Source organism: Heloderma suspectum, chromosome 1, assembly GCF_057233095.1.
Source record: "Heloderma suspectum isolate Gila_16-S chromosome 1, 16-S_ref, whole genome shotgun sequence".
Lineage (NCBI taxonomy): Eukaryota > Metazoa > Chordata > Lepidosauria > Squamata > Helodermatidae > Heloderma > Heloderma suspectum.
Window position 1 is genome coordinate 266,634,052 of NC_139458.1, and position 27,987 is coordinate 266,662,038.

Below are 27,987 nucleotides of genomic sequence, written 5' to 3' on the forward strand. Positions count from 1 at the left end.
AGAGTTCAGTCCTGCTTCGTCCAGGGCGTTTTTTTTTTTTTTGCAGCAGTCGCTGGTGGCGAGGCGCGGAAGGAAAGGAGCAGCAGCAGCAGCAGCAGCAGCAGCAGCAGCAGCAGCAGCAGCAGCAGCAGCATTGGAAGACGACGACGAAGGCGCATCAGATTCGCTACCGGGTGCGCTTTGGAAGGCGGCTGCTTCGAAACGGCGAAGATGGTCAGCGCGGCAGGGGCGCTGTGCGTGGTGCTCTTTTGCTTCCAGGCGGTGCTGGCGGTGAGTAGACCCCCGAGCGGGAGGAGGGAGCTTTCTCGTGGCGGCTTGGCTCTTTGCCGGCGCGCTGGAAGGGACGGCTGCACGTGGTCAAGTCGGAGGAGAGGGAAAGGCGTCCCGTGCAAGCCCGGCAGTCGTTTCTTTTTCTTTCTCAGCAGCCGCGGGAAAGAGCCAAGCCACCCTGACGTCCGAATTCCCCCAGTACAGCTGAATTGGAGGGAAGGGGGAGCCTGGCGGCCGCCTGCCTCCCCGCGCGCTTTCTTTCTCCCACCTCCCCCAGTCAGTGCCTGTAAAGCGGTTCCAGCTGGTGTCTTGTGGGGCAGAGCGCACGAGAAGCGTTTCCTTTTCGGGGGCGGGGGGAGCTCCCGCCTCGTTGCTGCTTACGCCCCCCCCAACACACACACACTGTTCAGCAGGTTCTTGAGGGACGAGAAGCGACTTTAAAAGTTCAGCTGAGGGGACTCCATAATAGTCTATTGTGTTGGCTGGGGGAATCAAGCCGAGGCTGCCCCCGAAGGCTTAATTCAAACCAGACCATGGAGTCTCATAACCTGACTGGAATTTTTCTCCTCTCAGCCTCGAAGTCTCCCCCACTCCCGCCCTCGCGCTGAGCTGTCTCTCTCCCCCGCTACCTCGTTGCTGGCAACCTCCTTGTAGTAAGCCGGATATTTGCCTTGTTCTTCTGTGGCGCGGTGTGCCCTTGTTGCTCGCTGGCTTTTAACTCTGAAGGGCAGGTTCCACCTCGAGCAGAGTGGTCGGCTACGTGCTCCAGGAGCTGAGTGCCATTTCACATGTTACAAAATGTCTGCATGGGAGGCAGTAGAGAGTGCGCCTTGGGTGTACATTGTGACATGTATGCCAGTCCTACACACGTGTAAAGCACGGGATTTTCCTGTGTTCTGGAAATCAGGTCATGCAGATGCAAGTGCAGTTTGCTAGTTGCTAGCCGCTGCACCACAAGATGCTCTATACTTCATTTATGAGAGAGTGGTTAAGCTTGTCCACGATAGTTTGGGAATAATTTGCTGGCAAAGGGGCACTGATAGAGAATCACGGCAGTTACTAGCCCTACATTATGATTGTTCTTCTCTGACACAAATGTTAATGAATTTTCCTGGTTGCTGGCTTTACTCCATAGAGGCCTAGAATCTTGTGCTAATTTTCTAACTTTGAAAACCACGATACACCTTGGAAAACAGACAGCGCTCTATTTCCATGAGGGGTAGAGAAAGAGCTTCCCATATTGTTTTCTTACTAGACACATGAATTCTTAAAACAGCTTAATTTTTTTTTTAAAAAAGTTTGGTGCTCTTTGTACGTTCTAAATAAATAGGTACGGCTCTGATTTAAAAGTGCCTGAAGCAACATAACTGCTGCACACCCAAGTTTTGAGGCAGAACACTAATAGGGCTTCAAAGAGCCCCCCCCCTTTTTTTCCTTGCACAAGCAAGAGTCATGGGTCGCTTTTGCTCTTTTTCTCCAAGGCTGCTTAATCAAATAGTTGCGATACCAGCTGTTAAAACGGACAGTTTTTTAAAAAAACAACAACTAGAGTGCTGTCAGGACGTTTCTCCAAGAGCAGTTTTTCTACAGGTAACCTCACAATTAAGCATAATCATTAACTTTGTTGCACGACATATCATCAGAGGAGGGCATAGGTGCTTGTTAGGTGCCTGCCGCTTTCTGTGCTGGTGCCTCTTAGTGAATAAAATATGGTATGATTTTAAAATATCTTGTTTTCTTTCTGTGCTCTTGTGACTAAAACATGAAATCTGGATGTCAGTATTCAAAACTGTCCTCTCCCCCCATTTTCACAGAACCTGTTGCTTGCTGCTCACTATCATGCATCGTTCTTGCCATATGAAACTTATGCATCCTATGCACCTTCACATTTGTTTCATTGGGATTTATTCCCAGATAAGGGTGCACAGAATTTCATAATTTAAAATGAGAAAGGGGAGTTCATACTTCACCTGGAACTTTATGGCTGCTGAATTCAATAATTCTGGACTCTCTTTGTACTAGATACTTACTTACACCCAACAAATCTGAAGACAGGTTTTTGTAGTGTTCTGAGCTAAAACTATAGTCTGAGATACTGAGTTGATGCTACTGCATCCTTATAAACAGGCATTAGCCTGTATCTTGTTAAAACAGACTGTATTCACACTCGAGCCCATAGTAAACCTTATTACTAGTTTCTTTCCTGAGCACCACAACCAGCAGATGTTGCCACTGAATAAACAATGCCCACCTCCTGCCTAATTGCCACTCCCAGAGTCTCTTGACAAATTGACTGTATAAGTCACTTGATTTAGAACATTCTGTGTCAGATTTACAGCTGTCCATCAGAGTAACTACCACTACAAAATGCATCTCTCTCATGCTGAGGTACGGCTCTGATTTAAAGGTGCCTAAAACAGCAGAACTACTGAACACTCAAGCTTTGAGACTCTAATTTATAAATGATAACATCTCAAAATTGATTTGTACCAAAGCTTTAAGGACTGTATGTGGGTTTCTGTTTTTGCTGATCATTATAACCATATTTGTAACAGTTGGTTCACATGTGCATGCAGAATGGGCAGCCTGCACGTCAGCAGGACTCACTGCTAAAGTATCAGGGGGCTAGCGGTTAAAAAAAGTAATAAAAAACCCTTGTTTCATGAACAGGGTTCATGCTTGCAGAAGGAAACTCTGTTGACCTGTCTGATCTGGAAACAAGCGTTCTACCTTCTGTTGTGTAAGTGGTTGGTCCCACTGGTGCAACTGGACAAGTGGCAATATTGGATACTGCCCAATGTATCTTCATTCTCTGCTGGAGGTATTTAAGTAGAGGCTGGACTACCATCTGTCATGGATGCTGCAGTGTTATCCTGCATTAAGCAGGGAGTTAGGCTAAATGCAGTGGAGGCTGGTGGCTCTGGTATCAGTGGGGCAGTGAATCTGCTCTGGTTACAGTCTTACTGAAACCTGGAGCAGATTCACAACCCCACTGAGCTGGACCCACCAGCCTCCACTAGCTAAATGACCTCCAAGGTACTTTCCAGCTCTGCAATTCTACCTTCTGATTGCTTGCTGCTTGACACCTTGCAGGTGGGTTTGTGAACTGATTCTTCAACTTGTAGTAATGTTGGGTGGTATGAAATTTCTCTCTGGTGGCTTATCTAGCAGGGCTCATTTACACATGCAAGCCATATTGTGAACGTGCATGCATTAACTGGCTTTAAAGCCCATTGGTATTGGTAATGCTTCAAGCTAGACACTGTAGTACCATAGGCTCAGTGTACATAATTGGAGAAAGTTTCTAAACTGTTGGATCTGTACAGATGTAAATCTGGAATAAGTTCATCTTTCAAAGTTGTGTGCATTGCATATGCAGAATGTATAATTACCTAGTAAGCTTTGAAGCTAGATTGGACTCGCTTATAAATCATCCATACAATAAGGTGTCTAGTTTTATCTCTAGCTAGGTTGTAAGCACTTTATCAAAGAGTAGCATATGCCTTGTTGAAAACTTGTGTATGTTCACTGGATGTCATGCTGTTTCTCATATAAATATTCATGTCCAAGGGGTTGACTTCCTGCCTATACAAGTGGAGATTCAAGTAATTGACCAAGTGCTCTTGATGACTGAGCAGTGCAGATCTAGCTGTTGCTAATCCCTTGGAACCTTCCTGACTCTGTGGGCTAGTTCATGTGTAACAGTCCATGGGTTAAACAAACCATGAGCTGTTGAGGGTGAACAGGAGAGAGTGGAGGATGCCAGCCATTTCTACTTTTAATCAACCTACGATCAGTTCCTTCGTAGGTTGTTGAGCGTGATGTCCGAAAGTGGATAGATGGGTTGTTCAGGGACTAAACAATCCAATGGCTAACCCAACAACAAATCATGGGTTAACTGCTGGGTTGTCTAGCCCCTAAATAACCAATCTATCTGGGTTCAGACATCACGCCCAACAACCTATGAAGGAGCCGATCGTTGTTGAGTAAAGGTGGTTGTGGCTTGCTCTTTTAGAGGAGACACTGCACTTGCTTTCTCCCACTTGTGCATGATCATGGGTTGTCATTACATGCAAACCAGGTCTGTGTTGGGTATCAAATTTCTCTTGTTCATTTACTGGGAAGGTAGATAATCCACAAACTAGTTTTTCCTTGTATATTGTTTATTTGCAAACTTACATGTTCATAATGTATCTTAAAAGTTCAGTAAATATGCCACAGTGGAGTTTGTGGACTCTGAATGGTCTTTCCTGAATGAGCAATACATATATTCAGACATTCTTATGCTAAAATCTGAATGTACTGCTACGCAAGTCCCCACTGACTTCCCCGTTAAGTAACTTGCTTCAGGGTGACACTTTTTAGGACTGGGGTGTACAAAATAAAACGCTATGAGCTTGTGCCTGAGGTCTCATGCATGAGTGTTCTGTATGTTGAAAAAAGCTGAGTTTTAGTAAGGGACAGCTTTTTCTAGTGGTATCATTACTTGGAAATTGGATGTAGAAGTTTCCTTATACTTAACCATCTCTTCCCTCCCCTATTTAGCCTTGCCTTTTGTGTTGTGGAAAACAGAATTTTAACTGTAGTGGTGACTAACAATCTTACAGGTTGGGTAGTTCACTACTATCCTAAACTAAAAGATTAGTTACTGCAGCCCTAAGCCTGCTTATTTGAAATTGTTTGATCCCAGACAAAACTGAGATCTATCCGAGATCTACCCAATATTGCTTCATTACAGACAAAAGGTTAAGCTAAATGCCAACCATGACATAAACACATTTGAGTAGGGAAGGAAGCTGTTAATCTAGAAGAACTGGAAGAGATTTCTAGAAGTCTCCTGGCTAGTCATAAGTTGCCGTAGGTGAATTTCTCTTGAGTCTAGAAACGAGTATAATAGTGGCTTCATTGTCATACCATTTAGCGTCCTCTAAAACCCAAATAGAAAATTCCAAGGCATAAGCATAGTCTGAAATTTTCATGACTATTAATCAAGTTGTGAAAAAGCTATCCTATATAATATCACTTTATCCTTTATAATAGCATCAAATCACAATTATGTCAAAGTCAAGTACTCCCCAAACAACTGTTTTTCCAATTAAGTTCAACAGGTTTGATCTCCTTTCTAATTAACTGTTAACTAAGTTAGGCTCCATCTGCCACCCTTGGGAAATTAAAGATTTGGGTGTATTTTAATGTTTCTTAGGGAAGACACATAACTATATTTTATGTTCCTTCTCTACCCAGCATCAGGCTTTAATAATGTTAAAGTTGTGGAACGGGCAGTACATAGCAACAACCACTAAGCCTTCAGGTTTTACACAACTTTGCATAAATTAAGTTTGTTGTTGCAAAACAAATGAGGTCTACAGAATTTTGAGCTATATTTTTTTGACAAAAACGAAGAAAGTGGTGCATCTCCCAAGAACGCAGAGGAGGGCAGCTTTGGGAACGCATGAAGATAGTTGGAAAATGGCTGATAATTTTGCTACATGCTAAACTTTCACACCCAACTACTGATACCTCTGCTTTTTAAGGGACAGAAGTTGCTGAGATGTTTTCAGGTCCACCCCTCTAATCATGTGGGCTAGAAATTTGCTTGTAAGAAAGATATGATTATTAAAATGCAAGCTGGTGGTCTAGGCATTAGAGTCCATTCTCAATTGCGTTATTATATGTACAGATTTTCAGAGACCTTATGTATTTTCCAGATAATTTCCTTAAGTTATGGAAAGACATACTGGCCTCAGTCATAGAAGTGAAGCTCCTAGGTACACCTACAGACTGTACTCTGATACAAAATGTTAGCGCACCAATGAATCTGCTTGCTCACTCATTTGGTGAAAGATCAGCAAACATTGGGAAATAAGGAAGTATAATATGTATTGCAAGCAGAATTGTACTGGCCATGCTTAGTGCCAGTGAGGAGGTTCTAAATAGGAACACTGACTCAAGTGTCAGAACAGAAAGGCTCAGAAATTAAATGGTGCTGTGGCAAATCTCCCATTTTGAGTTGCCTTTTATTTGTATCTTCAGGGTCAAGTAGCAGACTAAGCAACCTCAACTTCAAGCTGTTGAGTGAGGAAAAAAATGATACTAACAACAACTTCAAGTATACAAAGGGTATACTTGAAGGAAAGCTATTAGAGGAAAGCTATTTAGACAGTTGTTATTGAGCTTTCTGATGTCGGAGCTTTCTCTCCTGCCCCAAAGATTACTTAGAGCTTTCCAGAACTGGTTAATTGCTTCTACCAAAGAAACGAAACCATGGCTTCTCTGGGGACTTTGTCAGGGAAACTCTTTAAGAGAACATTTATCTTAAAAATATTTGTCTAAAATTGCTTGCCAGTGACTTACACTAGTGAACTGAGCAAACTGATATACCAGTTTCCACCAATAGCCAAAACTCCACTCCAGGCTGTAAAACACCCACAGCTGGGATTGCTAGGCATTGTGGGAGTTCAGCTGATCTAGTTTGGCATGACATACGCCTAAGGTGGTATTGAATGATCTCGGCGCTGGCTAGCCGGCAGTACCTGTTCTAACTCCTGTGTAGACATGACACCTAAGCGCTTTCTGTGCATATCTAAACCTTTTGGTTAACGGTGTAGTAGCTTTCAACACATTTGATAGGAAATGATAAGTTGGCAAGAGGCATGTATATAATTGTTATAAAGATTTCTGAAACCAGTTGGGCTTTTTAAATGTGATATCCTATTCGTCTATTTCTTGCACTTGTATTTTTGTCTTGGATCTGTGGCTCTTCAGAGGCTTCTGTGACCTTTCTTGATGTGCTGATAACTGCATCCTCATTGAAATTCTTGCAACTCTCTAGACCTTGCCTGGTATTTAGAATTCATCTACTGATCTTGATACCAAAATTCGTTTTGTTCCATAGATGTAGATTTTGTGATGTACTACATGCTTTCCATAGAGCAACTTCTCCTTGCTGCTCTATGGAAAGTTACTTGGGGCAGTAACGTCCTTAATTTACACAGGCAGCATATATGTGCTTTGCATCTTGCATGTGCCTCTAGCACATTGAGACTTGACAATGGCAAGCCTCTTTAATCAGATATGAAGATGGCTAGGTCGCCCATGCTACCTTCAGAATTTGGATGCTGGAGATAGGCCTACAATAAGATAGCTCTCAAGATGAACTTCTCATCAAATGTGTTCCTTATTTATTAAGTGGTATTGGCTGCTATTAGCAGGTCCTCACAGTTATTCTATGAAGAACTTTGGAGCTGTTTTTCCCTTTGAGGAAAAATACATTATACTGAAGGCTGCTTGACATTACGATGGGCTTTGTGAAGTGTGTATTGTTGCTAGTCAAAGCCAAGTGTAAGGTTCTTTATAGGGGAGTGGGAGGAATATCCAGCCTAACTCATTGCTCAAAGCAGATGAACTCTTTCTCTATTCCCCGCCTGCTTCTTATACTATAGCTTTTGCCTTTTCAAATGCTAATCTAAGGATTTTGATTAAAATCAAGGCATTTTGCGAAGATCACAACTTGTGAAATGTGGATGACGGATGTATATTGTTGAGAGACAGAACTAATACTTTCTGGAAATGACCACATGGTGTTCTAGTGGTTAGCTATTGAATTTTACAATGCCAGCTTCAAAGTTGCTTCAAGAGGGAGATCATTGACTCAAGAGAAACAGGATATATAATGTCAGGGTGGAAGAGTCTCATAAACTGTTTGACTTCACTAAAAGATGGTGATGGGGCTAAGTGTGTGCATGCGTGTGCACACACACACATGCAAACACGAGACACCTTTTTTTGTGGAGCAAGCAGAGATAGTGACCACTCAGCTATCTATAACAGGGGTGGGGGGACCATTTTTCTATCAAGGGCCATTGACCAACACAAAAAAATCAAGGGCCACACATAATTATTAAATTAATGTAATTGCAATAAAAAGCATACATGAAAATATTTTGTTTCAGAAGGTAGTGCTGGATTGTTGCCATCTCTGGAAGTTCAGACTGGCTACTCAGACTAGCATCCACTGATTGGAGAGTGAGGCAGGTGAAAATACACACCTGCCCCTTCTATTGAAGAATGTTTTTTTGCCAGAGCAGGAAAGGCGGGTGTGGGAGTGTTTGATGCCACTGTACCATGGGCACAGTCATCTCAAAGTCATAACTCTGTACATTTTCTATTATTAAGAATATGGATGGAAAGTATAAAAGATTGATCTTCTCTATCAGGTTCTAACATGATGGACTAGAATATTTTTTTGCCATCTGCTCAAACTGTCCTAATGCTGGTTGGCCCACCTGTATAAATGTTTGTGAATCACCCAGAGAGCTTTGGCTATTGGGCAGTATAGAAATGTAATAAATAAATAAAAGAAACTGTTCTGAGAACCACCTCTTAAAATTCCAGTGGTGTATTTTTTTTAAAGACAAAGGTCCGCATGGTTAAAACAATGGTATTCCCCGTAGTAACCTATGGCTGCGAGAGCCGGACCATAAGGAAGGCTGAGCGAAGGAAGATGGATGCTTTTGAACTGTGGTGCTGGAGGAAAATTCCGAGAGTGCCTTGGACTGCAAGAAGATCAAACCAGTCCATACTCCAGGAAATAAAGCCAGACTGCTCACTTGAGGGAATGATATTAAAGGCAAAACTGAAGTACTCTGGCCACATCATGAGAAGACAGGATACCCTGGAGAAGATGCTGATGCTAGGGAAAGTGGAAGGCAAAAGGAAGAGGGGCCGACCAAGGGCAAGGTGGATAGATGATATTCTGGAGGTGACGGACTCCACCTTGGGGGAGCTGGGGGTGGTGATGGCCGACAGGAAGCTCTGGCGTGGGCTGGTCCATGAAGTCACGAAGAGTCGGAAGCAACTGACCGAATAAACAACAGTTTTTTTTAATGCAGGTTATATATCTTAATGAAAATGTAAAACAACAGTAGATGCCAAGGTGTCCTCCTTGGCATCTACTATTCGTTAACTAACCCCTCTTTAGCCAATATCCTGTTCAGGGGTCCACAAACTATGGCTTGACTTGGTTCTTCTCACCAGCTGTAAAGACCAATACTACCAAAATATCAGCTGCAACCGGAAGATAATTTTAAGAGTAGTTAGCCTGATAGTTCCACTATGGGCAAAATCCATGTATTTACTGTTGAAAGGGCTAGTATGATGCCTAGTTATTCCCATGCAAGAGAACTTACTACAAAAGTGAAGAAAGAATTATAAACTTTCAAGACCAAGAAGTTCTATGTAGTCTTAGTCTCTTTTTATGACTAAAATATTCATAAATTAGTCCCCTTACCTTGAAAATTTCCTGACCAAGCGGAAGGGCCATAGTTCTGAAGGAAGAGCACAATGAGCTCAGTAGCACAATGTCTTAGATTCAATGCCGAGTCTCTCCAATTAAACAGTTTCTGGTAGCAGAGCTGGGAGAGACCCTGAGATCCGCTGCCAGTGGATAAGCAATGCTGGCCTAGATGGCTCTCTGTAAGGCAGTCTCATATGTTCAAGTGCGCAGTTATCTAAGAGCAAGCACTGTTGGACTTGGTGGGACTCAACCCTGAGTGCATATGCATAGCCATGCGTTTGTAAAGGGAAATGGTGGGCATGCATGCATGTGTGCTTCATTACCTTTGTGCTGCTCTTTTTGCCAGTGCATGAGCTATGGATGGTCTCTCCCTTGAAAAAAATGCATGATTGATTTAAGTGGGCTTAGGGATGACTAATTGCTTAGGATTGGGTTTATGGGCCTCACCACAGGGAGTCCTCTTGCCCCGGGAACCTCGCTCACCAAGTTAAATGTATTTGCTGCTGGTGGATGGGAAATTACAACTGTGGATCATAGAGCCTGTGATCTGGTTTGCATGTAATGACCATCCATGGTTTAAATAACCCATGGGTTGTCATGTGTGAGCAGGACAGAGTGAGCGCGCTGCCTCCCATGTGGCTGCCACTTCCGCTTTTACTGAACAACCTATGATTAGCTCATTGTATGTTGTTGAGCGCGATATGTGAACTGATGGGATTTTTTAGGGGCTAAACAACCCAGTGGTCAACCCATGGTTTGTTGTTGGGTTAGCCACTGGGTTGTTTAGCCCCTAAACAACCATTGGTCTGGGTTTGCATGTCATACTCAACAGCCTATGAAGGAGCCGATCATAGGTTGTTGAGAAAAAGTGCAAGTGGGCGTACCGGAGGCGGTGTGCACGCTCTCTCCTGCTTGTCCCCAACAGCCCATGGTTTGTTTAACCCATGGGCTGTCATGTGTGAACTGCCCTTATCCCTCCTTATGTCACAACAAGAAGTGACTCTTTAGGCTTATTCTAGTTTACTCAATGCTTTATCTAGAGTCTGTAAGCACGTCAGGAACATCTAACAGGTTTAGGTTTGAGTGACTAGCAGGCAACTCTGATTCATTAAACTGAGTCATTACTAGTATGTTGGAGGTTGGTGGGTGTTGTAGTGTGACACATCTGGAGGTCACCAGGTTGGGGAAGGTTGTTCTACACCAAGTTACGATGCTGCAAATCAAAACCTTAATATGATGTTTGCATAGAGTTCATGGCTGGTATTAATGCTAGTCCAATCAGCAAGTCACACCAAAAAGCTGGTAGCTTTTACTGTAGTAATTACATTTACTGTTGCCAAGGTAAATGTAGTTACTACTTTTGGGACATTTGCAGACTGTCTTTTTGAAACCGGTCTTCTGCTCATTCCTGAACTTAATTAAAACATGTTATTTAAATTAAAACATAAGGGTTTTATGCTTATAAATAATTTTGAATAAATAAAAATATTAACTGAGTTTGCAGTACAACCTTCTGTTGTATTAATTGCAATCTTGGTTCTAATGGGGTTTTACCCTTAAGGGCAGCCTATAAATATGTTAATTAAAAATACAATAAAGATGTTTTGATTTTAAGATGAGGGTTCCATTTGAAATGGACCATAGTTGTATACGTGGTCATGCTATTTAAGCCAAAGTTCACCAAGTAAAAGCCTCCAGTTTAGCGCAAAAAGTATAACATTCAATTTGCCTATCTAAGCTGTTTTATTTAAGAGGAGAATCGGAGGTAATGAAAGCACAGAGGCTAGACTTGGCACTGAGGCAGCTGCAATTGCAGGCACTGCCATAAAGCTGGAGGAGGTACTCAACTTGGAAGTAACTTGAGACCCTCTCAGAAGCTGCTGCTATCAACTAACTGGCAAGTTCCCAGTCTAACTGGTACTGCAGACTATAATATTTTGTCCTTTTCTAGGTTGGCCCACAATGTGTAGCCTTCATGCAATAGGGGTCGGTTTAAAGACTATTTCTGTCTCTGAAAAAAAGAATGCATTTATTACACCTGAGTGCTGCAGTTGCTTCCATTGTAGAAACTGAATGGTGTTTTTTGCTATGGGTGTGACTAGATGTGGGAGAGCTGCAATTAGGACCTTCTGTTGATATTTTTACATTAATAGCCTCAGGGTGGAGCTGAATTGGATTAAGCTGATAGTACTACATGCAAGGGGGGACTGTTTAACCCCACCTCCATGCGCGTGCTGTCTCTCTCTCTCACTCACACACACTCGTGCACACTCACACACTTTCCTGACGTAAAATTGCCCTCAAAACCATTAGTCCTGCTGGGGCAATTTTAATCAGGGAAAGCGGGGTTACCACCCCAACAGCCTCAATGGGGTTGGGGATGATGACTCCACAGCTACTAAAAAAAAGTGCAGGAGATCCTATCCGGACATGTAGACATCTCCTACGTGTCTAGTTTGGCCAGATGTCTCTGTGCGATTATAGCCAGATTAGTATATTCACACCTCAGTTGGTAGTTTCTCTGTGCCATGTCTGAAATGCTTAAAAAAAACCCCTCCCTGCACACAGCAAAACTGGTTGTCGGCAAAGGCTAGGCTACACCCTTTTATCAGACAAGCTGGTATCCTGCATGAAGGGAGTTTGACTCTTTGCCCTCGCATCGCCTCCAGTTGAAAGCTGCTGTAGTAGTACACTTCAGGAAAAGCTTTACCAGTGGAATCTATTTCTGCTCATGCTTTACGAAGCGGCGTCAGCCATGTATGAGTGTATGTAGAAGTTTTTATTTGCTGCTTTTAGAGCAGCTTACATAACAATTTAAAACTAGCGTAGGAACGACAACTCCGATGTTCAATTTCAAAACTAAAATGCCTGGGCAAAGAAAGCTCTCAGCTGGTGCCAGAAGGAAAACTGGTACAGTGCCGGGCTAGCCTCCTTGGGAAGGAGTTTCAAAGGTAAGATGCTATGATCGGGAAAATGCTATTTCCATTTACCACCCACCTTGCTTCTCCCTTGAAAGAGGCCTTGGAGTATATGCAGACAGGTACACCCATGTAGTTGTCTGTCTTTCAAGCGTGAGTCAGGTTTGTGTCTGCCATGAGCATGATGACACCACTATCAATTTTATTGGCAATGTCTTGTAAAATTAGTTGCATCAAAATCTTAAGTGTAAACCTTGAGGGATGCTCATGGAAATCGTTGGCAGGAGGACCGCTGTCTTCACATCAGCGTTTGTGCCAAGGTGAAAAGCTTGCTAGACTGTTAAATGTCACGCAGATGGCACTGCTGTGCTCAGATTCGTGGCATCAGCAGATAACCTTCACAGTTCAGCGCACCTTCCAGAGGTGAAAGATAATCTGCAGTTCTGTGCAGCACACAGGCATGTTGGTGTTCCCCCTCTGTGGGTGGCAGTGGTGGAAAGGACATCTCTGTGTGTTCTCTGATTGAACGGAAGCTCCCTGATCAGCTGCCAAGTCTGTTTGCAGGAGATTGATACAAAATGGATGTGCTGCATGAGCATAATGCTTGCTTCTTCCCCAGGGGAGAGATAAACGTTCTTGGTTCATATTTAGGCTGTCATAAACTCGATGCATAGCCTTAGCCAACTACTCTGTCTTTCTGTTTCGGTCTCTGTAACATAGGAATAATGCTGGCATACTTTCCAGAATGGTGAAGAGCATTTCTTAGATAATAAGTGAAGAGTGTTGAGCATTCACGTAGCACTTTCCCCAAGATTACTAAATTGAGCTCTGATGCCCTAGTCTAGGGTTGGCTCCAGATGTTTTGGAATACAACTCCTATAATCCCTGACCATTGGTGATGCTGGCTAGGTCTGCCCTAGTCTGTCATCCTTTTACTGTAATTGGGTTTCTGTTAACCATCTGTTTCTATCTTTGGGTCACTCTGGATAACTATATGGAGGTTACTAATACATTTCTTATGTGCAAATGAGTTGGTTTGGCCATACAACTTGTATGCCTAGTACAAAGTTGGGAGGAGATAACAGAAGTAAACATTTCAAAATGAAGCTCTTGAACCTGATATGGAGCAGAATAATTCAGCTGGTAGTTGTGGGGGGGATGGGGGCAACATTGCTATAAACCAGTGACCAAGAATAATGGATTCTGGTCTGTTTTGCTACTTGAATCAAAGTACAAGACTTTGTTTCTCGGGTCTGGTCTACACATGAAGAAAGATGAGTTGTAAAATGGACTGCATTGTTTCAGACTACAGATGGAAATACTGTTTTTAAAACAAAGAAACCTCTTTATACCATTACCTAGCATGCAGATAAATTAGATTCTAGCCCACTGCACTCCTTTCTGTGCTAGTTTTCTTCTCGTGGGGAGGGGTTTTTTTACACAGGGGATGTAGTTAAAAAAAAAAAAAAAAGGCTTCCCTCACCTGTAGTCTCAAGTGGTACATTACCTTCTACCATGCTGTTCTATGTGGCATGTTTCAGTCATGCCCTGTTCTGTTCATTTGAAATGCTTAATTGCTCTTTCTGTGGCCATACTTACATTTCTTTTTATAAAGAAGAACTTGTTGCTAAATTACAAGCAATCCCCTCCCCACAAGATATTTTAGTCACACTGACAAATAAAATCAGGTTAAACTGAATTACATCGCTTTCCGTGTGCTGTGAGATAAGCTGTGTTACCTATTCCATCGCTGTTGGACTGTGTTCAGAAGCTGGAGGGTGTGTGTGTCTGGAAATGCCCTTGTATGTATTCCTCAAAGAGCATCAATTAATATACTTAAAGAGCAGCATTTATTAAACAGGCAAAACTAAAGAACACTACCTCCCCCGCCCCCCCATGATCCACGTTGAAGGGGAAGATGCTTGACATCCACAGCTCTTGGCCTATAATATGCCATATCCTCTCTCTAAGCTGTCCAGTCACCCTGACAGAGGTCTGGAGAAGAAAATGGCACTGTTTTAACAGTCCTTTTTAACATGCAGCTCCCTCCTGCTAAAGCCCAGGAGTGGTACTTCTGTAACGGTAAGTTGGAACAGATACCTGTAAAGGACGAATGCTATATGCCTACTGTAAGGAACTGGCAATATAGTTAGCTGTCTTTTTTCCCCCTCTTCGTAACACAGGCTTGTAATTAGGCATACTCATGGTCACCTTTGGTGAGTAAGAATTGCATCCAGGTGACCAGGGATGGAAGCTTTACAAAAGCTGTATCTTCTCCCCTGCCCCTTGGGACCAAATGTGAGTGACATAGGTATATGTGGCCACATGGACTAGATAAGTCTTCTATGAGCTAGTAACTTCTGAAACCTTTTTGCAAAGCTGTCATAACATGTCCTCAGTGGTACCTGGTCACTTGATGTGATCAATAACTTTCCTTATTTTTCCAACAAATAATCCTTCTAGCCTCTACTGTCTAGATAAAATGTTGTTGACAACCACTTAACAGAAGGATAGGTACTTGTTGGACCAAACTGGACACTGGAATAAGTGAAAATATTTGGGATATTTCAGAGGGAATATAGGGACTGGGAAGTGGGGAGCTTACAAGTATTCATTAGTGGCAGCATGAAGTGTACAGACTTTATTATGAACAAAACCACTTTTTCACCTAATTTGCGTGGTCCCAGTTAGCTTTTAATTTCAGAGACGTGGTACTGTTTTGGTACTTGTGACCTCAGCAGTCCGTAAATCTGCTTCTCTGCCTCGTCAGCCGTAGGGATGATGGCAGTGGGATGTGTTGTGCAACTGTAGGCTTCATCATAGGTGGAGGTGTTCCAAGGAAAAGGGTTGCATCTCTCCCCAGGATGCTTTCTTGCTCTTCTGGCTTGTGCCTTCACAGTTATTGAGACAAAACTTTGAGGTACCTGCCTTTCCTGATACTTCTTTGTCATAGCAGAAGTGCACAACATGCTTTACACTTTTGCAAGGCCAGCCCTACTGGCTGGCAGAGTGAGGCGGCTGCCTTCAGAAGTGGCTGCTGTGGGGTAGTGGTGGCCATCCTCTGGGCCCTCTCCTCCTGAGCCCCTGATGCTTGTTTGTTGCTGGCTTGGGCTGCCTTGCTGTCCCACCTAGTTGCCTTCTCCCAAAGCATCACAGACAGTGCTGCTGGGAAAACCCTCTGACTAAGTTAGCAGGAGAAAGGCAGCAGCTTGGGCCTGTGCTCCAGTAGGCATCATGCCTGCGTTCCTCTGCTCATGTGACATGTGCTGCTGCTGCTGTATTGCAGCATTTGTTTGAGCAGCACCAGGAGCAGCAGCAGTGAGGTGTTGGGATAGATCTGTGTGTGCTGACCAGCCTGCCTTCTCCCTTGTGCCAGCCTACAGCCCTCAGGTGTGGCAGACGATGCGATCCCATCCCCAGTGTTGAACTAAGATTCAAGTGCTGGTATGATCACCTTCAGGGCATGGCATGCGGTGGGGAGACGCTTGCCCTTCACTTCAAGCAGCAAAGTGTCTTGGACCAACCTTACATTCTTGGCTTTCTGGTGCCTTTATCATGTTAATCAAAGCTATGGTTCTAAGGAACTGTTGGTATTGAATGCTACCAGTTAACTCGGCTTAAAAATTTACTTCCCTCTGCCTTGAACAGAAAACATTTGCTGTGACAGACTTCCTTTTTCCGTAGGTTACACTACTTGTCCTTTGCAGCTGGCTAAGCAGTGGGGTTAAGCCTTCTGCTGGGAAATACCTTAGAAGATTTAAAGTCATGGCAAAGCCTTGACCATGAGAGGTGGGTGTTGTCTGCACAACATAATCCGTCTCCTTGATCAGGCACTGATCACAAGAGTCCCCCTGTCTGCCAACAGGCATCCTGATATCCAATATCCAGGTTTACCTTGCAGTGTCTGAGAGAGCTAGCAGTGAGTCAGCATGCAAACTCTACCTTGTGTCTCCCTGCCAAGGACATCCCAGTGTCTGATCAGACACATGCCCAAAGGTTTTGCATGTGGGAGGCAGGTCTAGCAGAGTCACAGCAAAGCAAAGAGGGTGCAGTGACAATCTAAAAAGACAGCAACTGCCTGGAATAGAAACCAGTCTTGGCAAACTCAGACACTTTAAAGGAAAGTTAAATGACAAGCATGATGACTCCTGTTCTTTTGAAGCCCAGCCCACTGGGCCATGAGTATTCCTTATCTGCCTACTTCATCTTGATTTGATTGTAGCCCCTCAAAGAGCTTCAGTATGTTGAGTCTTCACACAGAGAGATTCAAATGGCTTGCCCACGTAGCGTGCTTGGCTTCATGCTAGTGTTGCGCCTCTACTTGGTAATGTAGCCTCGGTGTATAAATTGGACTGGTGCACCTACCATAGGTTTTGTTTTATACTAATAGCTGATTAGATTATAAAACCTATTTTTGGACTTTAAACTGCAGGTGTATAATCTCATGACTGAAGGCACCTCTGTATTAAAATTGTTTTGACTAGAAAATTGGATACTGTGGAGAGGAGTTCTAATTGAGCTGCCTCCTGATGTGCTAGTTTTTGTAGACACTGGCTTTCTTTCCCAATGGGGCAGCCTTCAACCAAGCAATCTTATACAGGCGGTTTGAGGTGGTATAGTCTGGGCATTGCTGCCTTGCCTGGGTTCACACAAACAACAGTAGGCAGATCTTTGTCCAGTCTAGAACTCCCACCCAACTTGTTTCTTACAGGAGTGGAACCATCAGCCATTCACCTGAAAAAGGTTAGGATTTGGCTAGACAATCTGTTTAAAACCTCAAATGGCAGTCAGTCTGCCATTTTTACTTCAAGGCCAGCTACTGCTTTATAAGTGATGTAAATGAAGAGCCATGGATTTGTCTAAGTTGTTGGAAAAACTGCTTGAAGTACAAGTGGCTATAGTTGAGTAACATGTACAATACCCAATTCCATAAAGCTCATTAACAAATCAAGCATAACTAGAATGAAAAATAGTTATCACAGAGTTCAAGTAGTAAAGCTTGCAAGCTTCTTTATCTCCTTACCTGTTCTTCAATTTCAGAATTTAGAAAAACCATTTGTAGCTAAAAAGAGCAGATAGTGGTTGACATATCCAGCTGTCTTTCACTGGAGCTCAGAAATAGCTGGACTCATTGGTCTTAATGCCTCTCAGAATTGCTGCCAGAGTCTCTTAAAATGGCAAGTGATGTTGAAAATAGGGCTTTGGTGTCACAATCTAAGAGTACTTCCAGACAGTGGGGTCCTAGCTCAAGCAATCAAAAGGCATTGTGTGCTCTTGGGTCTTTTCTTGCCTAAGATTATACATTGTAAGAAGAAAAAAAAAAAGACAGAAGGAGCAGTGGGGAAAATGCAGGAGGGCTATGCGTGGAAGGTGACCTCATCTGAACGCCCCCCCCCCCCAATGATAAAATTCTGTGAATGAGGCAGGACAGTAAAAGCATTTTTTGGAAGCACCCTAAATGTCACAGGCCAGTACTTGAACTCAGCAAAAGATGTTCTTGATTCTCTAGCAGTGATTAAATTGGTGCTGGCCCAAGGTATTTTATAGCCTGAAGTGGAGCCCAAATCTCCACCTTCCAAATAGGGTCAGCACTTGGTCTTGCTGCACTTTCAGACATTGATTCTTGCCTCATCTATCCCCCACTCCAACACACACCAACACACACGTGCACACACGCTATGAGTCCCACTGACAGAAGCTCTTAGTTGGATTATTCTCTTAGTTCTTTAAGAGAAATGTGGCATTTACCATTTTTAAAAGTCTGGTTTAATTTTTTTAAGAACACCCATCATTTGTATTTAAAATCATCATTTTTTAAAAAAATCGCTGTCAGTGTAAGGTAGCTGGCTATGTGTTTGCAAGTACTGAATAGCCTAACTATACTTTATTAGCCTGACTGTAGCCTGCCTTCCCAGTAGTAACGTATGGCTGTGAGAGCTGGACAATAAGGAAGGCTGAGCACCGAAGAATTGATGCTTTCAAACTGGTGCTGGAGAAGACTCTTACGAGTCCCCCGGACTGCAAGGAGGTCAGATCAGTCAATCCTAAAGGAAATCAACCCTGACTGCTCACTGGAAGGACAGATACTGAAGCTGAAGCTCAAGTATTTTGGCTACCTAATGCGAAGAGAAAAGTCCCTGGAAAAGACCCTGATGCTGGGAAAGATTGAAGGCAAAAGGAGAAGGGGACGGCAGAGGATGAGATGGCTAGATAGAATCACTGATGCAATGAATATGAACTTGAGCACACTCCGGGAGAGAGCAGAGGACAAGAAGTCCTGGTGTGCTATGGCCCATGGGGTCATGAAGAGTCGGACATGACTTAACGATTGAACAACAACAACAAAGCCTGGCTTATTAGTTGTGAACAACTGGAAATGGAAGGGTTTGTACAAGAAATGAAATATAGGCCTTGGAGAGCCAAGGATTGGAAAATTGGCTGTCCGATGGCAGAGGCTTCCTGAGGTTCCCTACGTCAGCCTCTGACAAGCCATCTTAGAGCCACATAACACTACCTTCTTAAGGTATGCATGTACAGTCAAATTGCCTGGTGGTGCATGGTAACAGGCATTTCTCTCTGTCTCGTGAGAAAACTGTACGCCTATGCTCTCTACCAGAGGTCTCCCCTGTAGCTATCTACTTCTGGTATTGAGATGGGCTTTTAGTTTAACAAATTGTGCATCTGCATAGAACAAGCTTCTACAAGAAAGTGTGTTCAGAATAGAATCTACATTGCATCGTTAGTATGGGTAAAGTCATCTAGTATTTAAAACTCTTCATAATAACTATTATATTGGGAAAGAGGATGAATGAGTCATTAGAATCTAAAACGGCTCTCAACGCACTTTCTGCTAGGAATTGGAACTACTGAACGCCTCAGTACTGTGTGTAAGGTGTTTTCTTACATGTTGCTCCTGGGAACTGTGCTTGCTCTTCCCATCTGGACAGATTTAGTCTTCCAAAGCAGTAACTAGCTCATTCTGATGGAAGCAGAATGCATGTAAATTGTGTATGCATGTAAATTGCCTGAAGCATTTGGCAAGATGTTGGTTTGTTGTTGTTGTTCAGTCGTTCAGTCGTGTCTGACTCTTCATGACCCCATGGACCATAGCACGCCAGGCCTTCCTGTCCCCTGTTTAAAAACTTGCATTGTGAACCCTGTAGGGTAAGGACACAGGAATAAGATAATGCACACAATTTGTTGCATCCTAATCCTTGTCTGAGATGTTGACGCTGCTAATTTGATGCACTTGTGTGTCAGTGAGTGAGAAGCTGCTATTTCAGGACTGCTGCATCGAGACGTGGTTGACCTACTCAATATAAACTGAGCAGAGGCTGTGGCAACTTGTAAACCTTCCCAGCATCTGAAAATATAGCTTGGAACTGTTAGTCTCAAAATCCTATTTTGAGACTATCCAAGCAGATTCTGGGACATACAGTCAATAGAAATGGGAGTGATCAAAACTATTACTGTGCTCATTTGGAAATGATTTTATGAAGATAGCATGACAGTTCACCCTAACTTAGGTTCTTTTGTTTTACTGGCTAAAACATTTGGAGTTAGTTTGGTTTCTCCCTGGAGGAAACCAATTATTCCTGATGTGGTTCCTTTAAGAGTAGAAAAGCTGCTTAAACAACATGCCGGCATTGCTGAAACAAAGTGGAAAAGTGCAATCAAACAATATAGATAAAATAGCCCTGCAGGAGAGCTTTACGTGTATGTGCTTCCAGATGGAAGGCTCCTAGCACTACCAAGCAAAGTACATTGTGCAACTTTATTCCCTCTCCCCCCCCCCCAGCAGTTTTTTTTCTGATAAGAAAAAAGTGCAAAAAGCAGTAGGAAAAAATTGGAGGGTTATGGATAGAAGGCAACATTTGTCAACCCCTGTCCCCCCTCCCCAAATCTGTGAATGAGGCAGGGCAATTACACAATAAAAACCTCATCTGGAAGCACCCTGTGTTTCTTTGAAGAGCATCATGCAGAGAGGCACATAAAAGAAAGGGGAATAATCTGTTTTTTAAAAACACATTTTTAATACGGTGTTTTAGATGTGGAACAGTATATAAATATTGTAAATAAATATAACTTGTATTATTTAGCAAAGATTGTAGGCATGTTTCCAGTAAATGCTGTGTTCTTATAAGGGAGGTTAGTGTTAAAGACCCTCAACAAATATAAGACGTTATTGTACCGCTTAATTATGCTTTAGTCAGACCTCACTTGGAGTGCTGTCCCCTGTTCTGGACACTGCTGTTTAAGACAGATATTGACAAACTGGAGCACATCTAGAGGAGGTCAACTAAGACAGTGGGAGACCTGGAGACCAAGTCCTGAAGAAAAGTTGAGGGACTTGGGTATATTTATCCTAGAAAAGAGATGATTACAAGATGATACAATAGACATCTTCAAATATTTAAAGATGGAGCAAATTTGCTTCATAGGTTAAGAGCTGAATCAACAGGTAAATGATTTCAGGTAAACTTTAGGAAGAACTTCCTAATAGGTATGAGCTGTTCAGTTGCCTGGGAAGGTGGTAGACTCCTTTGTTAGAGGGTTTTTTTAGCAGAGGCTGGATGGCCACCTGTCAGATGCTATAACAGTGGATTTCCTGCATTAGCCAGGAGTTGGACTAGGTGATCTCTGATTCTATCCCACCAATAAAGATGCTGTGTGAGTTCCTCAACTGATCCAACACTACCCAAAATTTCATGGATAGATTCTGAAAATGTGCACACCTTGTTAAGCACCAACAATAAGCACCAGTATTAAGGAGAAGTTTCTTTATACCCTCTTGATGGCCTGGAGGTACTTTCTTCTCTGACTGTGTGTATGTACTTATAACTAAACATGTTTCTCCTCTCACTGCTATGCAATACTTCTAGTAAGTAAACTCAAATTGTATGACGCCTGAGGTGGTTTTTAGGCATAAAGGCTGCAGCAACAGCATGGGAACTGCTTACCATGGGGGTCATTCCATATAGTTTTATAACACTGAGGATGCAATCCTATGCATGTTTAGACAGAAAGAAGTCCTACAACTCCCAGCATGCCCCAGCTAGCATGGCTGGCTGGGGCATGCTGGGAACTGTAGGACTTCTTTCTGTCTAAACATGCATAAGCTTGCCCCCTCAAAGGCTTTTCAGATGAGAAGACCAAATTCAAAGGTCTCTACCCCAATAGTGGAACAAACCCATGGAAAGTGGTTCCTGTCATTCTTCTGTCATGTGTAAAGGGCACATTTGGTACATTGTGTGCGAATGGAATCCTTGGGCACAATTCCCCATGTCTCCCTTACATGATTCTGAATCTTCTTGATGTCTGGTTTCTGTGCAAAAAAAAAAAAATTCATTATAGCACCTCAAAAATCTATTCTGTGTGTAATTATTGTTCAATATATGTGTGCAGCAACTTCATTTTGTAGTCTCCAGCATGGGTCTATGTAGATAAGAGCAGGCTTGATTTCTCAGTGGCCGAGGTCAGCAGGGTCTAGGAGGTTTAGCTGTCACTCCAGTTGTGTCCCCAAGCACTTCCACTCCCTGTTGAGAGGAGGACATAAAGCACTGCATTTGGTAGCAGAACCTGCCCTCCATCCTGGATGCTGGAGGGCTCAGCTCTTGCCAGGAAGGACCTATGGGTGTGTATTTGCATCTGTGTGCAGAGAGCACAGACATACTGTGCCTAGGGATGTACGAAAGTCACTTACCTTTTCGCAGCTTGGCTTTGCGGTGGGGTGGAGGCGCTTCGCTTTTCCCCCCGAAGTTCAGGCGAAGGGGGGGAGGCTTCCCGCCTCGCCCGGCCGAAATTCAGGCCGGGGAGAAGCGCCCCGTCTCCCCAGCCGCAAAACAAAAAGTAAAAAAAAAAAAAAGACCCCGTGATAGGCTACGTGACGATTTACGTAGCCTATCACGGCTAGATTTCCAAAGTCAGCCGTGACAGGCTACGTAAATCGTCACGTAGCCTATCACGGGTGACTTTGGGGGGGAAAAAAAAAGCGCGTACCCCCGTGATAGGCTACGTGAAGATTTACGTAGCCTATCACGGCTGACTTTGGAAACCTAGCCGTGCTAGGCTACGTAAATCGTTACGTAGCCTATGCACAGGTGTGTTGTTGTTTTTTACTTTAGGTTTTTTTTTTTTTTTGCAATGGCGGTGGCGGCAGCCGGTCAGGAGACCGGCTGCTGCCCCCGCCCGCGACGAAACGCCGCAGAACCGCTGCCGGGACCCGCCGCCGGGAGGGGCATTCGCCAAAGGTAAGTCCCGGGTGGGGGGGGCGGAGAATTTCACCGCCAATTTCGGGGGGCCGAATGCGTTGGCGCTCGGCCCCCCGAAGATTTGGGGAGAAATTCTCCGCCATCCCTAACTGTGCCCCCTTGAAAGAAATATGAGTGGGACAATATAAAAGCCTTCCCTCCACATGCACCTCACCCAGTGTAATAGTGGGCAGTTTGCTACTATTTAGTAATATGCTTTCTGTACAATCAACTGAGCCCATCCTAAAATTTCTATTCTTCTATTCTAAAGCAACCAAGTGACACAAGTCTCCCTCCTGAAGACCTGGACTCATCTGGTGACGACGATGACTCTTTTTCTGGCTCTGGTGCAGGTATGCTTAGTTTTGTGCTTGCTTAGCTGTGAACAATGATCTACTTCAAGGGAGGGGTGCAGATTTATGTCATGATGGCTGTTGGGTGGGGCTGACGTGTCAGGGGATGGGATTTCTCAAACCCTTGGACCATGTAGCTGAACTTCCTTTTATACAACACCCTTTTAGAATATTGGCTAAAACAAATTTTGATGTTTAGGTCCTTTATCAGCTCATTCTGTGGTTGCCTGGAATGTTCCACTACAAGAAAGCACAAATACATCGTTGACGCCTGAAGTGTCTACTGACTTGGGAGATAACCAGCCTGAAGTTCAGGGAACAGGCAGCCCTACAGAAGACTATGCAAGAGTATCTGCATCCCCAACGAGCAGAATTGTATTCCCAGTTATTGATGTGGTACCTGACAAGCCAGTAGAAGCTTCAACAGTAGCTTCAACAACAGTAGCTGTTGAAGTTGATGACCTGGACTCATTTTCTGAGCAAGCAACAGCAAGGTCCACAGTCATGACAACAGAAATCCCAGTCATTGATCATCATATTTCCACAGTCAGAATTACAACCTCACAAGCTTCTAGTACAGCCAAAGTTATTGAGTCTGAAGAATCTCATAACAGGCACTACCTATCTAGCATTGATGAAAATAATCCTGCTTTTGACATTGTGCCAACAAGTAAGACAAGTCTGGATATCACCAGTCCCACTACAGCGTCCTCTACAGCGTCCTCTACAGCATCCATTGGTGTCCATGAGGATATCTCTTCTCTGGCTGAATCTGAAGATGGTTCTGGTGATGAGGTGAGGATAAGATAGTTAGCTATGCTTCTTTAAGTTCATCTGTTAACCATGCTGAAATGCAAATACTTGGGCTTTTAGCTTAGTTATTGACCTGTACTATGACTTAAACTGTTTAAATGCAGACCTTGAATGCATGATGTGATGGAAGTTTGTGAAGTAGAGTACAACTGCCACCTCTTTCAGAATATACAAGTTGTATGAAAATGTGTTCACACTTGAAATGAGGGATGAGAAATGTGAATTATGTGTTCATTCTTCCTTACAGAGAGACTTTGTATTTATTGATGAGAAACCAGTAATACCAGAGGAATCTGAACCACGTAACAGAGCATTGGATACAGAAGCAAAGGATGCAAAATCTGAAGGAGCCCCGCAAGGAATATTGGACAGGAAAGAAGTTCTAGGAGGTATGTAAAAGTAGACTCTGTCTGTCTTTGCATACATACATGTTCCCCATACCTAAAGCTTGTGCAGAAACATCTCTGGCTGAACTGCCAGTATGTTTTTCTGCATAATGTACATTACTATATTATAGTGTTGCAGCACAAATTTGTTACGGTGTAGCTGATCATCATGATAGAGTTAATGGTTGTGCAAGCTGGAATTGTGCACAATCTTACAGGCTGGAACCCAGTAACAAGGAGCTGGATGCCTCAGTACCAATGGCTAGATAAAGGTCTTATACATAAGTCAAGCATAGGCTTTGTTGGCAATCCAGTTCTTGTAAAGCGCATGAAAGTGTGGTGGGTGTCTTTTCTCCTTGCAAAGAAGATAATCCAGTCATTAACTGCATTCTGCCAACCATTCATATGAGACAAATAGCATTCCCTTCACATCACTGACTTGCATGCTAAAACGTCTTGGAACTTTCTTTAGAACAGGAGTAGGCAACCTTTTTGGACCCATGGGCACACTTTCGTGGGGGTCTGAAGACGCATTTGTTCAGTGCTCATTTGGGCCCGCACACACTTATTTTTGGGATTCTTGCTTTTCTTGACCCCCCCCCTCCAGGATTTCCATTTTTCTTGATCCCCTCCCTTCTTTCTCCTCCTCCTCTCTTTCCTGTTTGGGGTTTTCTTCCCCCACTACCTCCCTTCTCGCCTCCATCGTTCCACCATGCTTACCCCCACTGCCACTTCTGCCTCCTGTCGTGCTCCCCTCCGCAGTGAGGAAACAGGCAGTTGGTGAGATGTCTCCTGACTTGCTTCTCAGCTGCCAAGCAAGGTGGAAGGCAGAAGGTAGGGGTGGGGGTGAGTGAGGAGGGGACAACAGGGGTCTGGTGGGCACATCTGGGGGTCCTGGCGGGCACCAGGTTGCTGACCCTTGGTCTAGAGGCTACATTTAAGAGGAGTTTAAGAGTGTGCACAAAAGGCCAAGATCAACTGAGAATACTTTAAGCACAACCCAATTCTTGACAACTTAAAGGAAAAATTAGACCTCATGGATGACTATTTGGATTGCCTCATCTACCCCAGGGTGGGGAACCAGTGGACTCCCAGATGTTGACTAGTTACAACCCCCAGTATCCCTAACCACTGGCCATGCTGGCTAGGGCTGCAGGGAGTTTAAATCCAATATCTGGTGGGCCACAGGCTCCGCACCTTAGATTTAGTCTGTAGATTTCTTTCACATAAAGAGCTTTCTTAGTGGCACCTCTCTGGTGTTTGATGAAGCTCTGGTCTCTTTTGGAGGAGGAGAATGTCTCATCACTTCATTGTTTCTAGTCTGAAAATGTTAACCTAATCCTTGCCTTTTCCACAGGGGTCATTGCTGGTGGATTAGTAGGCTTGCTGTTTGCTGCTTTCCTAGTTGGGTTCATGCTGTACAGAATGAAGAAAAAAGATGAAGGAAGCTATTCATTGGATGAGCCAAAACAATCCAATGGTGGCTATCAAAAACCACATAAACAAGAAGAATTCTATGCATGAACGAACTGAACTTAAAGACACTTTTCTTCTGTCTCTGGACATCATGAGTTCTCGCTGCATTTTAAAGGGGGAAAAAACTATAAGCCATAAGACTGAGTTTAAGCCTCTGCCTCCTTGCCATTGGGAACTACTATATTTTTCCAAAGTCAGTCTGGATGAATAAAACCCTTACCTGCTTTCTTGCACAAAGATTACCTGTAAAGTGGGACCTCTGTCTTGTCTAAGGACTCCTGGGGGAAGATAAGGAACCGATTGTATATAGTCTTGACGTCTTTCGAAAGCGCCAAGAAATTAGTAAGGTACAATGTGTGTGTATTAAAGATGCTTCCCGCCTCTCCAATATTTACTAGCCACAAATGTGTGCTTTTCTTTCTTTTTCTTTTAAGACTATTACGTGGCTTTCAACAGTTGCTTTTTCCTTTTCAATGATAACACTAAGTCACTATATTGAAGCCGGATGTGAGAACGGTGCGAGAAGGAAGATCCTCCCCTAAAGTTAATGATCTGTCCAAAGTGGTTACGTTTTTTTAAAAACCACAGCCTTTGCCAGGTTAGACGTGTGATTCTTCTAGAATCCAATGGGAGAAATTTTATACACTGTGCTTCAAAACCTGAAGCAACACCGAGATGACACATGGGGAGCAGCGGGTGTTTGGGATGTGCACCCTTTTCCAGTTCTTCTGGTCCTACTGACTGTGGTGTCCCTGTTATTCACTGTGTACAAAGTCCACATAGTAGTCCCAGGGCCACCACTTGTTATCTACCTCTTCTGCATTGCGTTTTTGGTAGCGGCTATTTCTCCACTGGATTTTCAAACCCTCTCTCTCTCTCTCTCTCTCTCCTCTCTCTGCCACACACTACCTAGGATGCTGGGTGTGGCATGCAGCATACAAGACAGAGCATGCTAAGGGGTAATGAGAGCCCCTGTTGCTGCCAAGTCCCAGGGACTAGAATCATATTAGACTGGTGTTTGTAGTAGGAATTCAGGGAGCAGAGGCTCAACATGCAGAGCCTAGGGGGGTGAGCATCTGTTATGTACATGGCTGGCTTTTATCTCAGTCCAACTTGTGTTAGAGCGTTAACAAAGTTTGAAGATCAAATTTCTTCAGAAGCTATTCTGTGTAGAAGAGGGAGTTAATGATGGATCGTGTGCCTTCATCTCCTTTGTGTGTCCAAAATGTAATGTTAGTGGTCTTGTTAGGTTGTGTATCAATGGGACCAAATCAATGAATGTCAGCACTTCCAAAGCAGTATTTAAATGTGTTTTAAGTACACTGTGTATGGAGGGGAGGGAAGGAAAAGCTCTCTTGAAAAACAGGTAGCTGGTGTAAAGTAAGTGTAGATGTATGATTTCTGTAATGTACAGGATGACATGGATGTGAATGATCTATGCTAAACAAGTGTTCTGTAAAGGCTCTAGTTTGTTTTAGAAAAACACATACATCCACCTTTAGGCTCTTCTTTATTTCACCATTTACACTTCTTGGCTTGCAAAGATACCTTCTGTTTCTAGCAAAAGGGTGAGTTGACAGTAGCACACTGTAAGTAAATATATAGTCCCAAGCTGGGGGCAGGGGAGTACATCTTTCAGCTAAAGCATAATTGTGAGATGCCAATCACGCAGTTGGTGCCTTCCATATCTCTCCCTGCCAAAACACTCTTGATCTTTATACTGGCGGGTTAAACACTTTTTTCCAGTGTGAAACCTGGCTGTCAACTCCTGACTTAAATTCAGTGCAAAGCAACTATACATAACTGCCTTTTTACTATGAGGTTTTAAGTGGTGTTGTGTCCTTTTTATGTATGAAAAGATTGTCATTGACCTTCTCTGATACAGGAAACACTTCTACTGGGCAAGAATAATGCTAAAACTGGGTGTTTTTTAATGGTCAAGCTGAAACTGGAATCCTGTAACTTTAAATGGTACGAACTAACAGCTATTTTCCAAATGCAAGTACTTCAATTGGTTCTTTTTGTATTCCACAACCGTACACACGCAATAAAAAGGCAGTCTGCCAAAATAAATTGTCTGATGTCATTACCTGAACCACCTTTTCCTACTCAAATTATTTTTTGGCATATTCTGAGCTGCAAGGAATATTTCCTTGGAACAATCCACTTGAGAAGCAGGGTTCTAAATTTGTGTATTAAAGTCTGCCTTGCCTTATTAACTTGGTG

At 43.4% G+C, this 27,987-nt stretch overlaps 1 protein-coding gene across 1 annotated transcript; it reads left to right on the forward strand.

Moving 5' to 3' along the window:
• SDC1 (syndecan 1) lies at positions 1–27,978 on the forward strand. The gene is made up of 5 exons (XM_084826559.1): positions 1–270; positions 23,005–23,086; positions 23,286–23,881; positions 24,147–24,288; positions 25,643–27,978. Exons 1-5 carry the CDS (start codon positions 211–213, stop codon positions 25,807–25,809), a joined length of 1,047 nt encoding a protein of 348 aa, XP_084682685.1. The 5' UTR covers positions 1–210; the 3' UTR covers positions 25,810–27,978.
• Positions 27,979–27,987: the final 9 nt, after the last annotated feature.

Bases quoted from the DNA above. Each gene is read 5' to 3' on its own strand.
- SDC1 (XM_084826559.1), top strand. From the start codon at position 211: ATGGTCAGCGCGGCAGGGGCGCTGTGCGTGGTGCTCTTTTGCTTCCAG. The intron at 23,087-23,285 runs GTATGCTTAGTT...TTTGATGTTTAG, and splicing joins TTTTTCTGGCTCTGGTGCAG to GTCCTTTATCAGCTCATTCT. The intron at 24,289-25,642 runs GTATGTAAAAGT...CCTTTTCCACAG, and splicing joins CAGGAAAGAAGTTCTAGGAG to GGGTCATTGCTGGTGGATTA.